This window comes from Mytilus galloprovincialis, chromosome 2 (genome assembly GCF_965363235.1).
Source record: "Mytilus galloprovincialis chromosome 2, xbMytGall1.hap1.1, whole genome shotgun sequence".
Lineage (NCBI taxonomy): Eukaryota > Metazoa > Mollusca > Bivalvia > Mytilida > Mytilidae > Mytilus > Mytilus galloprovincialis.
This window is the reverse complement of record NC_134839.1, coordinates 67833601-67847611: the sequence shown is the minus strand read 5'-3', so window position 1 is coordinate 67847611 and position 14011 is coordinate 67833601. Positions and strand designations below refer to the sequence as shown.

The 14011-nt window shown below is 33.1% G+C and overlaps 1 protein-coding gene across 1 annotated transcript; it reads left to right on the top strand.

Moving 5' to 3' along the window:
* Nucleotides 1–125: 125 nt before the first annotated feature.
* Nucleotides 126–13528, top strand: LOC143064199 (endoglucanase A-like). Its single transcript, XM_076236853.1, has 12 exons — nt 126–242; nt 413–593; nt 5060–5336; nt 6237–6419; nt 7809–7996; nt 8311–8470; nt 9019–9130; nt 9605–9755; nt 10146–10290; nt 12173–12344; nt 12919–13055; nt 13407–13528. The coding sequence occupies exons 2-12, from the start codon at nt 414–416 to the stop codon at nt 13463–13465; spliced, it is 1764 nt and encodes a 587-aa protein (XP_076092968.1). The 5' UTR covers nt 126–242; nt 413; the 3' UTR covers nt 13466–13528.
* The last annotated feature ends 483 nt before the right edge of the window (nt 13529–14011 follow it).

Below are 14011 nucleotides of genomic sequence, written 5' to 3'. Positions count from 1 at the left end.
TTCCAAAACAATAATGCTGATTTCTTGTTCTAGTATATAATAAACTGATTCTTAGAGTACCTGAACCCGTGCATGTTTTCTATCTTTCTGAAACAAACATATTATTATATACCAGCATAGATTCTATCTTGACACGCGTCTTAAATTATCAAACTCTTATATGTCGACGTATAAACTGATAAGAATATTTGATCGTAGTTCATTAACCCATACTGGTGTGTTGCGGCATATTGGTGGATCCGGTAAATATCTTAAATCATATACATATAAATTATATAATAATAAATATAATTCTAAGTGTGATTTTTAACGACAGCGTCCGCATTTCCACACTATTTTAAATTATATCAATACATATTCTGACAATGATTTTATTATTTAGATAAAGATAGATAGTCTTTTCTTATTTCAGAATGATTACTTTTACACTGCTCTTGGCTATTGCGTCTGTTGCCAATGGCGCAACACAAGGAGTTAAAATCACACAAACTTGGAATGGTGGTTTCCATGGGACTTTTACAATTGTTCCAGATCACACGGTGAATGGATGGAGAGCACATTTCAAATGCGACAGGGGCCTTGACAAGTTTGAGGTGAATACCTTTTAATTTGGTTTCTCCTTATCTAAAATGGGTGCATTCAATATTGTATATTTTAAGTGATTGACTTTTATTATTTTTTCTTTCTGATGCTAAAAGTAACAAGTAAGTCACTGTTCTTGTCGAATGTAAAATCACAAAAATACTGAACTCCGAGGAAAATTCAAAAGGGAAAGTCCCTAACTTAACGGCAAAACAAAAGCTCAAACACATCAAACGAATGGATAACAACCGTCATATTCCTGACTTAAAACAGGAATTTTTCTGATGTAGAAAATGGAGGACTTAAGCTGGTTTTAAACCTAGCTAACCCTCTCACTTGTATGACAGTCGCATTAAATTCCATTATATAGACAACGATGCGTGAACAAAACAAAGCGACATAATATGTAAAAATATCAAAAATAGATGTACAGCAGTCAACTTTGTGTTATAATCTTTATCACTATAAAAACAAACAAATATGTAACAAAGAAGGAAAATATACCATGCTGCTGTTGTATCTGTATGTCACGTCTAGTAATAGTTCAAATAATTAGTTCCCCAGGAACAGTATTTAATCCGCGGTATCTTGAGATTTTTGAATTATTAATTCGCTTAACCCTCTTGCTGCCGATCGTTTTTCAAGGTTGCATTTCATATGCCGGAAAATACGACAGCTCAACGTCTGTGACGTAACATGCCAAACAACAACGTCATTCGATATATGACGTCACGACAAAATGACCACTACATTTGGGACCAATTGGAGAAAAACATAACCCTGTTTATTCTTCCGTATTTTAATTGAAAGAGATACAGCATTGATAAGAAGCTCGCATAAATTTATCCATGGACATATGTGTCCCTCCGGCACTGCCGGTTTGGACATATGTGTCCCTCCGGCAGCAAGAGGGTTAAACACCTTTACTGATGATCAGATTTATGCTATAGCCAAGGATAGAAATAAGTTCTACGAATATCAAAGAATATGTCTAGAGTTTAATCACATTTGAAAATTAATCATAGACTGCGATCAGAGATTCAGTTCATGGACTGTCACAGTACTCAACATTAGTTGCTAGTTTTGGTTTTCTATCAAGGGTGAAACATCAATTAAAAACAGAAGTGTATGTAGTGTTTTTATATTAAGATTCATTGCCTTACCTGACCAAGACGCGCTCAAAAACATTATGACCTCAACCAGAACTTTTTTCATTTAACACTGATAAACATGATTGTATTGTAATAAACGACTAAAACTCGATACTTTGTGTTGTGTTACTTTTATGCTCAAAATCTATATCAAAGGCGCCCATACAAAGGTACAAAGTAACGTCATAAACATAAGACGTAACTACGGGAAACATAACGTTAACATTTGCATTATATTCTCAACATATTAAGGGGGGCCACAAAAGTATATCTTTGCATAAAATTGAAATATTTCTTTAACTGTCCATATATGAAACGGAAAAATATGAGGGCAATTATTTATCTTCTATAAAATCCCATCTATTGATGCCTCTTGGAATCACTATGATAAAATTAAAAATTAACAGTCTCTATAAAGATTTTCAAATCGAACACAAAATTAATGTCTAGAAGAATTTGTCCAAGTTTTAAGATGTCTTTCTCATTGGCACTATTCTTCTGGTATCAACTTCATTCGTCTCATCTGCTGTATTTGGTAGGTCCTCTTTGCTGATCTTTAGCGGATAAAGTTTGACGATCTGGGAAAATTGCTTTTTTCCACCGAGTTCGTGGTTTTTCTTCACGAACTTGCCCAATAACTCCGAAACGGATGTTGATTGTGTTGTCTCTACCCTTTTTATGTAACTCTCTAACGTTATCAGTTCTCTGTTTTGTAATTACTTTTTTGGGTAAGGTATCGTGATCATGTTTCCAGGGCAACTTTGGTACGTATCTATTTTCATGAAATTCTACTGATGTGTTTTGGTACATATTTTCTTCATCATGTTGTGTATCGACTTCTCCTAGTGACTCTACTTAAAACTCTTCCGGTTTCTGATTTGCCAAAATGCTGGCCATTCCTACTGTTCCCGATTTACGATTCACATCTGGTGATGTCGGACCAGACAACAGGTAACCAAGTTTAGATTTAACAGCTGTCGGACCTTTTCCTCTAATAATGGTATCTTCTATAAAATCCCAGTAAAACTCAGCACCTATCAGTAAAGATATACTAAAATTGTTGTCGTTCGTGATCGGGTTTGCTAATCTTAATTCTTCTAGATGTTTGCAATCTCGTGTTTTATTTGCACTATAATTTGTGATCGGACTTGCTATAGTAGGAACTACTAAAACTTCAATGGGTATTTTCTCTCCTTCTATTGGTTCAACATATATAATTGCTTTCGGTAAGTGTTGAACTTAAGTGCTTGTATTTCCAAATGTCGAAAGATTAATTACTTCGGTACCTTCTGTCTTAATATCTAGTGTTGAAGCTAATTCCTCGGTAACGAAAGAACGCTGTGCTCCTTCATCGAACAATATATTCGTATTCATTCCTTGATGTTCACTCCAAACGGGTGCTACGGCAGTTTTCAGTAATATGCTAGAACGGGATTGCATCGTGGACGAATAAAAACTTGTGGCAGTGGCAACAATTTCATTGTTGACTATGGCGTTAACTGACGTATCATATCTACTTACATTAGCGGTTTTATCAAAGTACGATCTGTCGGTATTTTGGGTACATATACTAGTATGGTGATTCTTGTTACAGAATCTGCAACGAAATTGAGATCTACATTCACATGCACGGTACGATCACAAGCAATTAAAGCATAAGTGCTTGTGTTTAATAATTGTTATCCGGTGTTCATAATCTGGAACTTTTAAGCATTTTGCGGGGTCGTGCATATCGTTGCAAAAATACAAGGTTTCTGACGAATGTTTGTGCTTTGGCGGTAATCTAATCTATCTTGTGTTCACGGATAATCTCTCGTATCGGCGCTTGTAAATAATGACGCTATAGACGGTAAATTTTCATTTACTTCATCGGTTTCAAATCTATCTTGTATTTGCGTGTAATCTCTATTATTGGCGATAGTCAAAAATGACGCTGTAGACGGTAAGGTGCCAATAAATACATCGGTGCGTTTCTCTCCGGCTTCTAAAATTGTGATTTCTTTCAATATCCCATATCTTAATCCTTTTAATTTCCAATTATCGGTTCCGTTTTCTCTGGCTAAGTTTTGTCTTACAGCTGACGGTAGCTTATTCAAGATGATTGGGATGAGCAGTGCGCCATATGAATCTCCCGATCTGCCTAACGATTCTAGGCCTCTTATATATGCTTCTTGTTTGTCGTAATAATTACGGAGGCTAATAAGGTTGTATTGTGGTGCGGGAAGGTCTAACAGGGCTTGCATGTAGGCATTCGTGATTTTGTGTGGCTGACCAAAACGTTCTTTTAACAATTTTATAGCTTCCGTATAATTATTATTTGTGAGCGGTAGTCCATCAATACATCGAGCGGCTTCATTACTAAGTTGCGATTTCAAATATGTGAACTTCTGTATGTCGGTGAGTGTGAGATTATAGTGTACAGATGATTCGAACGAGTCCCAAAAAGTTTGCCACATGTGTGTTTCTCCTGTAAATGTAGGTAAGGTGAGCTTCGAAAGTTGGTGATTTTGCGTAACGTTGGGCGGAACATGGTACATTTGTTGTTGAACAGAGCTAAACGTATTTTCTACTGAACTATGCTGATTCGTATTTTCCGTTGATTGATTAGGCAAGGTGGTTATATTCGAAGTTGGTGAATTTGAGTATGTTTTACGTATGTGTCTAATTTTAGTATTCAGAAAGAATTTATACTCATCTGTCTGTAGTATTTCATCTTCAACATCCTCATCCTTTGTTAAATTAAGAATTTCTTCATCCAAAGCACTAATAATCTTCTGTTTTTGCGAACGTGTTTCTAATAATTCTGTACTTTCTTCTATCTCCAAATCTGCTCTTCTTCCGTTTTTCTCAAAAGTCTTGTTACAGCACTTTTATGGCCTGCTCTCGCCGCTTTCAGTTTACTTTCCATGGCGTCACGGCACCAAAATGTATTGTAATAAACGACTAAAACTCGATACTTTGTGTTGTGTTACTTTTATGCTCAAAATCTATATCGAAGGCGCCCATACAAAGGTACAAAGTAACTTCATAAACATAAGACGTAACTACGGGAAACATAACGTTAACATTTGCATTATATTCTCAACAATGATCGTGTATTTCTATATAAAAAAAAAACCAACAACATTGGTACACATTAAGTAAAAACAACAAAGATTTGATATACGAAACTGTTGGTATTTGTAAACAAAATCAAAACCAGAGAGAACATTTTATATAGACATCAAAATAAAGCTTAATGGTTGTAGTGATCACCAACAAATACTCGATTATATTACTAAACAATTTTTTTATCTTTCTACAAGTATATTTATTTTTTTTCACAGACGTGGAATGCGAACATAGTAAGCAAACTAAACGGTAATACAGATTTTGTCCTTACCAACAATGCTGGTAATGCACACATTCAGGGAGGGCAAAGTGTGGATTTCGCATTCAATGGATTTGTCGCAGGGAATCCCCCAACCTGTACGATTAGTTTGGAAGGACAAACACCATCTGGTGGAAATGGAGGAACTGTTAGTCATACAACACAAAGTCCAAATAATCCTGCAGTGTCATCAGGTCCATTGAATCCAGTAACACCTGCTCCAAGTCATCAGGGTAAGAAGAAAAAAAATAGAACCTTTATATCGGATGTGAATTTGATAAATAAAAATAAATATATATATATATATATATATATATATATATAAAGTCATATGAAACGAGTGACTGGTGAAAAATAATGTTTATCCAATTCTTGAACCAATAAATGTATATATCAAAAACTAAGTCTTCTGTGCACGATTTTATCATTTTTTGTGCAAAAATATCGTATACGGCAATTTGTTTTCTCTCTATCTGTTATAATGTGAAAATATGGCAGCTCATTAATTGTCGTGTTTTAAGCCGTATTTTACCGATTGTCACTTTTGTTTTTGTAAACAATCAACAAAAAAGCATGGATATTGAGCACGTGTATAGCATGTACAATCAGGTAATAGTTTATGCCAGTGACTGATCCATGCGTATTGCGATCATATGACTTAAACTTCTTCTATATGTCGTAAATTAAATGATTTTCTTCCAAAAAAAGTTATATGTACATAAGTTTAATAATAAAAACAATCCATTCTGTTATAAAAATATGTGCATGATTTTCTTTTTAATTTGAGGTTTCATATGACTTTAATTTTACACTTTTTTTTACTTTTGCCCTGTTGTCCTTATTTTTCTAATTCATGTTAAACTAAATCGACAAATACGCCTTTGTTAATATTGTAAAAAATATTATTATTATTACAAGCAATTCTACATGTTTTTTCTTGAGAATTTATTATAACCTAGAAGCATTATATTTGAAAAAAACATTTCTATGCAAAGAGACGAATACTTATAATAGTCTTTAAAAAATAGAAATCTATGTTGATTCTACTTCTACTTAATGTTGATCTTATATCACAACAACAAATACGGCACTGAAAACTATTTTGAAATTAAAGGAAATTGTTACCTTTCTAGGAGGAGCCCATGGTGCGCACATGAAGCACGATTACGGAGAAGCGCTTAAATTGTCAATGCTGTTTTACTATGCACAACGATCTGGTCGGATATCTGGCACTTTCAATCCAGTTCCATGGCGAGGTGACTCGGCAGTAAATGATGGCGATTCAGGCCATGATTTATCGGGAGGGTGGTATGACGGTAAGTATTAAATACGGTACACATGTGTCGGACTTAAGTTGTGATGATAGGTTTTCGAATGCATTCGCATGCAATATGTTTTCGATGGAATGTTTTGATGATATGTATCACATTGGATGAACAATGCAAACTATGTCTGGAGGATGTTACGACTATATGTATTTAAGTAGTTCCACAATACATGTTTTTAAGGAGGATTATATGATTTTAGCTATATATACAGGTATCAAAGTAAGTTCACAAGTCATAATTTGTGGGTAGGATGGTATGACAAATTTGTACATATGACATGACTTGTCAATTGGTTGATTGTCAAAAATTATTAAAGTGATTTCACAGCACATGAATAGAAGATGGTGATATCAAATTGGGAATATGACATGAATTATCAGGATGTGGTTTGTCGACAGTTATGTAAGTGGATACCCAGATTATAATAATAAAAAAGCAGTGAAAGATACATAATGGACATTCAAACTCATAAATAGAAAAAAACAACACCATGGCAAAAAAAAAAGAAAAAAAAAAAGACAAACAACCGTACACAACACACAACATGGAAGACTTAAGAATAAGCTACCAAAATATTTGGAAATTCCAAACTTAAAGTTTTTAAAGCCGATAAACCAGGACAAAAGTAATACCAAAATCGGACATTTAGTAATCATAGCTTTGCATGTGAGAGATGTGTTTCTAAATTTAAAACAATTTCCAAATTTTTGTGTTCAGAAACACATTATCTGTTGATAAGATCGAAATATATCGTATGAGAATATCAACAACAGAAATTGGCCTTCGCAGAACAAACAAATAGACCTTTTTCATCAATTGGTCATATTATATTATATATTTTTATTATTACAAATTGCCTACTTCATTTGCTTTAATATTTTATATCAAAATCAATCATATTATGTACTTTGTTAAACCTATTTTTAATTTACTTTACATTATGTTGAAAATTACATTGTAATTACTCTGCTCATTTTGGGCGCCGTGATTGGCAATTAAAGTATTTTTTTTGTTTGTTGTTTGTTCAGAATATGACAATTGCTATTAATTATAGAAATCGTGTATGTGTAAAGGCACTGGCTTCTGTTTTCAACATAGTATCGCGTTAATTAAATCATTGAACCGAAGGGCATATAGGGGTAAATTTCTTATAGGCAGTATTAAAAAAAAGTTAAATCACAAAACATGATTACACATTTATTAGAACATACTCACCCCTTCTCGTCCATTGAAAAGTCAATTTCCCCCCTCTAATTTTCATAGAACATGGTTTTCCATTTTTTCCGCCGTAAAATTGAATCATTCTAATATGAATTACAATGCGCAATTTATTAACGTCCTTTTGCCAAGTTCATGTTAACAAACGTTTTCTTTCAGCGGGGGATCATGTTAAATTCAATTTACCGTTGTCACAGTCTGTCCATGCCCTAGTATACGGATTTGAACGGTTTATGGATGGATATGACGCACTTGGAAAGAAAGATGAGATGTTTGACATGTTAAAATGGCCACTCGATTACTTCATGAAATGTTGGATTCCAGATCAACAAATTTATTACTTTCAGGTAGTTATGCCACCCATTAGTGATACTCTAAAATGACATTTTGTTCTATTATTTTATTGTTAACCTACACATTAACGGAAGAGGTGAATAAGTAAAGCAATAAAACAATATTTTCAAATGGAGAAAGGGAATAGTGGATAACATTGATAGTTTCATGTAAAAATATGTGCGCGTTTGCAATCAATTTGACACATCTCAGTCATTGATGTACGTTGGAAAGCTTCCTAATTGATTATGATTTTTATTTACTAGTCTTTAAGTTTTATAGTTTAGCATCTTCAAATTCATTTTTTTAATCTGTTCTTATATTTAAGGTTGGCGATGGTCACCAGGATCATGCTTATTGGGGACCACCAGAAAATATGCATATGTGGAGACCAGCACTGAAGCTCGATGCAGGTCATGGTGGAAGTGACGTTGCCGGTGGAACTGTCGCAGCGCTTGCATCAGCCGCCGTCATATGGAAGCAAAAAGGTACACATTTATTATTTCATTTTTTTTTCTTCCAATTGTATAATTCATTTGGTGATTGCTTTACTCCACATCAGCACCAAAAAATGCGGCGATTTAATGACGTATAAAGGTGAATAAACAATACGTTATTTTGATTGTAAGATTTATGTTTGTTTTGTTTACAAGAACAGAAGAGTGCTAAATGTTGAAGCCTTAATTGCAACGGCAGAACAAAGCAGAAGCTTGCAGTATTATATATATATACAGAGAAGAAATGAATCTATCAATAGTTATAGTATAGCGGGTTTTATTTTCGCGGGTGTAATATTTCACGATTTTCATTAAAAAAGGCATACGAACTATTTTGTCGGTTATTATTTTGGTGGATTCAAAACTTAATACCTTTGCATGTACAACTTCAAAATTTGTTTTGACGATTTTGTTCCATCCTAAAAAATAAGCTAAAATTTATACCCCGCGAAAATAACCCGCTATATGGTATGTTATTCTTCAATACACTTCCATAGCTATCTTAAATCTAAAATAAATGATTATATTGATCATAACAGATGCCGGATACAGTACCAGACTCCTGTCAGCAGCGAAGTCGTTATATGAGTTTGCTAACACTCATCGCGGTGTGTATACACAAACTGTACCTGCAAGTAAAGACTTCTATGGGTAAGATTACTGTAAGATTATCAGCTTCAGAGTCCTATTAATTATGAGTTTATAAAAACTTGCAAATTAGTACTAAGTTTCAATTAGAAAAACCATCCATTTAAAGTCACATAATTTAAAACTGATTTAATTTCACTCAAAGTTTTAGATAATTCAACGAGCGAAACAAAGTTACTAGTTAAGATACGAGACATAAGACTACGCGGGAAAGGAAATCAATTTAACGATTCATATGAGATATCTTGTTTGTAGCAGTGTTGAGAAGCCATGATTGTTTTGAAGCATCTGGTTAATATATATGCAAGAAAAATAATTCATGCACAATCAGTTCGTAAAAAAGTTGTAAGTTCCTGTCTTCCGATAACTACTTTATGTTGTCTCATCGATTTCTTTTGTAGCATTGTCAATTTTTAAATATTATTGTCAGTTTTATTAGTGAATCAATACTGAATTTGTCCTTCGTTTGTTTTATAGATCTGACAATTATCGTGATGAAATGTGCACGGCTGCTGCAGAATTGTACAGAGCAACAAAGGACGCTAAATACCTGAATGACGCCAAAGGATTCTACCAGGCCGACGTGCCATGGAGTTACAACTGGGGAGATAAAACAGTCATGTGTCAGGTAAATATCTTTCTCTACAGATCTTTGACGAAACACCTGATATTACTTCGAGTTCAAAGGCCTGTCATATATAAAATGTAAATTTTAATTTGCAATATGGTTCAATTGTTTTCTTTTTTTTTCATTTTGTTCTTTCGTGTCTTTTTGCTTTTCATTTTGAGGTGGGTTTTTTTCTTTTTTCATCCGACAAATATTTTTTTGTTGACCCTTCGTATCATAACTATCTTCTCAGCATTCGTATTTAACATCGAGTTATTTTAATATTATAGAAATCATGTAGCAAAATTGTATATACATCTTAGTATGTATTTTTTTTTCTCTTTTTTTTATTGTAAATAAAAAGAATCGTTGGGTTTTAATTTTTGCTTTTATTAAATCTTCATTCTACAGTTACTTTTGTTTGAAATAACTAAAGAAGCAAAATACAGACAAAATGTAGAAGCTTTTGTGACGTCATGGTTGCCGGGTAATGGCGTACCATACACACCTTGTGGACTTGTATTCAGAAACGAATGGGGAGCAAACAGATATGCAGGTAAAGACTCACCAAATAATTTTGTTTATAGTTCTATCTTAGTCATTGAAATTAAGTATAAGTTGATACATGTAGTCTTATGTCAATGGGCTTCACAAAAATATGTCTCTAATTTGGTGAAAGGGTATATTTTGTGTTTGAAGTATTTTTTCTTCCTTTTCTCATAAAATCTTGTTTGGGCAAAATCTATCTTTTGACATTGACTACTGTCATTTGGCATGAAGGTGTATCACCATACAAATGTGCTTTCGTTTTGATCATGACCTTATTATGACCTCGTTCTTTCATTAAAATATCGAATAATTAGTTTGAGGGTCATTTTCTTGTCCGGATAATATTGTTAATTCTTTTATATTGACATACTTTTCATGTAATGCACATGTTTTTTCAACAAACAATCGGTATTCCCATCGGAACCAACTGTGCTGCTCTTCTTACAAACTTGTTCCATTATTTAAATAAGCCTTACTTGAGAATATAAAAAGAAGCGACCGTTATCCTTTTACTTCAAGTTTCAAAGTTTGGTGACTATGTTGAGAATTCTATCACATCGACTTGATATAAGAGATATAATAGACATAGTTAAGTATGCTTCATATCTTGAAATCAATATAGAATTTGACCATGGAAGTATGTTTAGAACAAAACTGTACGACAAGAGACGATTTCCAGCAGCGCTGGAGAACTTATCTCCAAGTTGATACAATATTCCAGAGCTTAAATTTCTAATATTCGTGCACTTGATAGAAGGTTGCTACTTAAAACGACCGATGCCACATGTACAGCATTATCTGCTTACCATTGGTTTTTTTTTCTTGTGTACTGTTATTTGTCTGTTTGTCCTTTTCTTTTTGGCCATGGCGTTGTCAGTTTATTTTTGATCTATGATTTTGACTGTCCTCTGGTATCTTTCGCCCCTCTCTTGATTTAATACCTTACTTGTGTGTAGCAACCATCTATCAAAGAAATCATGATAGGAAAAACAAGTCCGGGAAAATTGTATCAATTGGGAGATATATACCCGTATGAAGGCGCTGCTGGAATGTTGTTACATAGATTTAGAAAGTTCACAATTGGGAAGCCGAAATCATCTCTTGTGTCGTAATTTATTTTTTAAACCGACCTTCATTGTCAATTTCTAGACGTAATTCAGACTTAACTGTATCTGTTGTGTCCTTTATCTCTAGTTAGATGAGATGGATGCGTTCAACACAGTCACCAAACTTTGAATTATTTAGTGAGAGAACATCATCTTTATTGCGGTAAAAAGAGGAACACAATTGGTTCCCATTGGAATGCCGACAGTCTGTTGAAAAACACGTCCTCCAAACTTTACAAATATGTTGTCAATAAAAAAAACAAGCATCTTGCTTGATAAGATTAGTTTCAGAATTTTTTTTGTTTGAATCAGAGTGATTCTTTACAATAGTTATCAAAGGTACCATACTTAAGATGTAATACGCCAGTACAAAGTAGGATGTATCCCTCCCCAAGAAAAGATACTTGTATCTACGTCTGCCATTCTTTTTTTATTAAACAAAGCATTACCAAATCTTTCAATTTGTCTTTCAATTTGGAATTGGGAATACTTGTGTAAAGTGTAGAAAAGTCAAATGTTTTAATACTATTGCAAGATGAAATAGTTTTAGATTGTATGTACTCTAAAAGATATTTACATTTTTTAAATACCCACATCTGATTCACGTCCGCTAAAATAGGCTGTTATACAATTACTTCGAAGCCCGGTTTTGATTGCTGATAAAATAGATGTTTATAATTTAGAAAGAGGTTTTGTAATTGATATTCGGATTTGTGGAGTACTTTCAAATCATAGCTTCACAAGAATGTCACAATTTTAATGAGTTTTATGTTTATTAATTAGGCAATGGTGCATTTATTGCTGTTGCCGCAGCAGTGGCTGGTATAGGTGGCGATAGTTATCTGAAGTGGGCTATGACACAAATGAATTACATGCTGGGTGACAATAATTACCACATGAGTTATGAAATAGGGTTTGGTAACAATTATCCACGCCATCCACATCACAGAGGAGCGTAAGATATGAATACATATATATTATCATACAGATATTTACAAAGTGGTAGTAAAAAAAGAGGTGAAAATCCCTCATATGACATACTATCCTAACCAAACCTGTCATAGTCCGTGCAATAAAATTTCTACAGTGCTACAAATGAGTACGATTTTTACAAATTAAAGGTTATATAAAAATCATTTTCTATTTTTTTTTTCATAAAGACTATTCTTAAACCCTTGTAATATAGAAGTAAAACAAAACATTTTATCGTAGTATATACGGGGCGCCGAATGGGACTCTTGTGGTTTTGTACAAAATTCAATTCTGTCATAACAAAATCATTTTTGTCTTACAAAACTATGTGATACAGACTTGTTTTATGAGTCCCGTTCGGCGCCCCGTAGTATAGTTTACCGTAATTAATATATCTTCTGTGTTTTAAATTTTAAGAAATGCTGTTTGATGGCCAATGAGAGAACTATATGATTCATTAAAGACAAGAAACCAGAGATGATAACAATTACAGGTTTGACCTACATCAATGAAAGTAATTATATGTTTTAACATCATTTATATTACCAATTTTATAGTTCTTTTGGGCATGAGTTAAAAGGTGGATTAGTTGGTGGACCAGGTCAGCATGATGATTATGTGGATAAACAAGACGATTATGTGAAAAACGAGGTGGCTTGTGATTATAATGCTGGTTTCCATTCCGCTGCAGCAGGTAGATATTCGAAACATTTTTCGCTTGTTTGAAAGTAATTGTTTTGTAGTTAAATATATTGATAAGATTCGTTTTTTTTTTATTTCCATTATAAGTTTTTGATTTAATTAAATTGTTATAATTCGAGCCGAAGCCGTTGTCTTTATTTGATATTTCTACTTAAATTTGAATGATTGAACCATGATTATTATTGAAACATGATTATTATTGAAACATAATTATTATTGAAACAAGATTATTATTGAAACATAATTATTATTGAAACATGATTATTATTGAAAAATAATTATTATTGAAACATGATTATTATTGAAACATGATTATTATTGAAACATGATTATTATTTTTCAGGTTTATATCATTTTTACGTAAACAACAGACTTCCTCCATCACCACCATCCAAATGTTAGTGATAGAAACCATAAGGACATTTGTTTTAATTCAGTATGAATAAATATGTATGAAGATACAAATCCAGTGATACTATAATTGATACTGCGGTTTCACAAATTTTCGTGGATTTAGGAAAACTTGCATATTCGTGGATATATCATTTAGTGGTTTTGGCAAAGTCTGCATACTATCCATTCCTCAACAAAATTTGTTATTCGTTGAACTTTTAAATTCGTGGTTCCCTTGTACCATTAAATCCTCGAAAGTTGGTATGCAACGAATATTAATTAATCCACAGTAGTCTAAATATAAACAAGGTCTCACAAATAAGTTGATTAGTAATGAAACAATTTTTGATACACGTAATCCAGTAAAATCTTAACTGAAGCTTGCTAAAACCATGGTAATAACATTTCTACATTTGTATTGTTTTCATAGTTTACAAGTAGTTCTTTCAAATAATATTGGTGAATGTTTCGTCTTTGTCCCATACATGTCAGGGAAACAGAATGTTACATTATGTTTCATTTGTATTGGTGCAATAGGTTTGACTTTTGGAGGTG

Excerpts from the sequence above, each read along its gene's own strand:
- LOC143064199 (XM_076236853.1), top strand. The coding sequence starts at position 414 with ATGATTACTTTTACACTGCTCTTGGCTATTGCGTCTGTTGCCAATGGC. Across the intron at positions 7,997-8,310 it reads AACAAATTTATTACTTTCAG|GTTGGCGATGGTCACCAGGA; the intron begins GTAGTTATGCCA and ends CTTATATTTAAG. Across the intron at positions 9,756-10,145 it reads ATAAAACAGTCATGTGTCAG|TTACTTTTGTTTGAAATAAC; the intron begins GTAAATATCTTT and ends TTCATTCTACAG.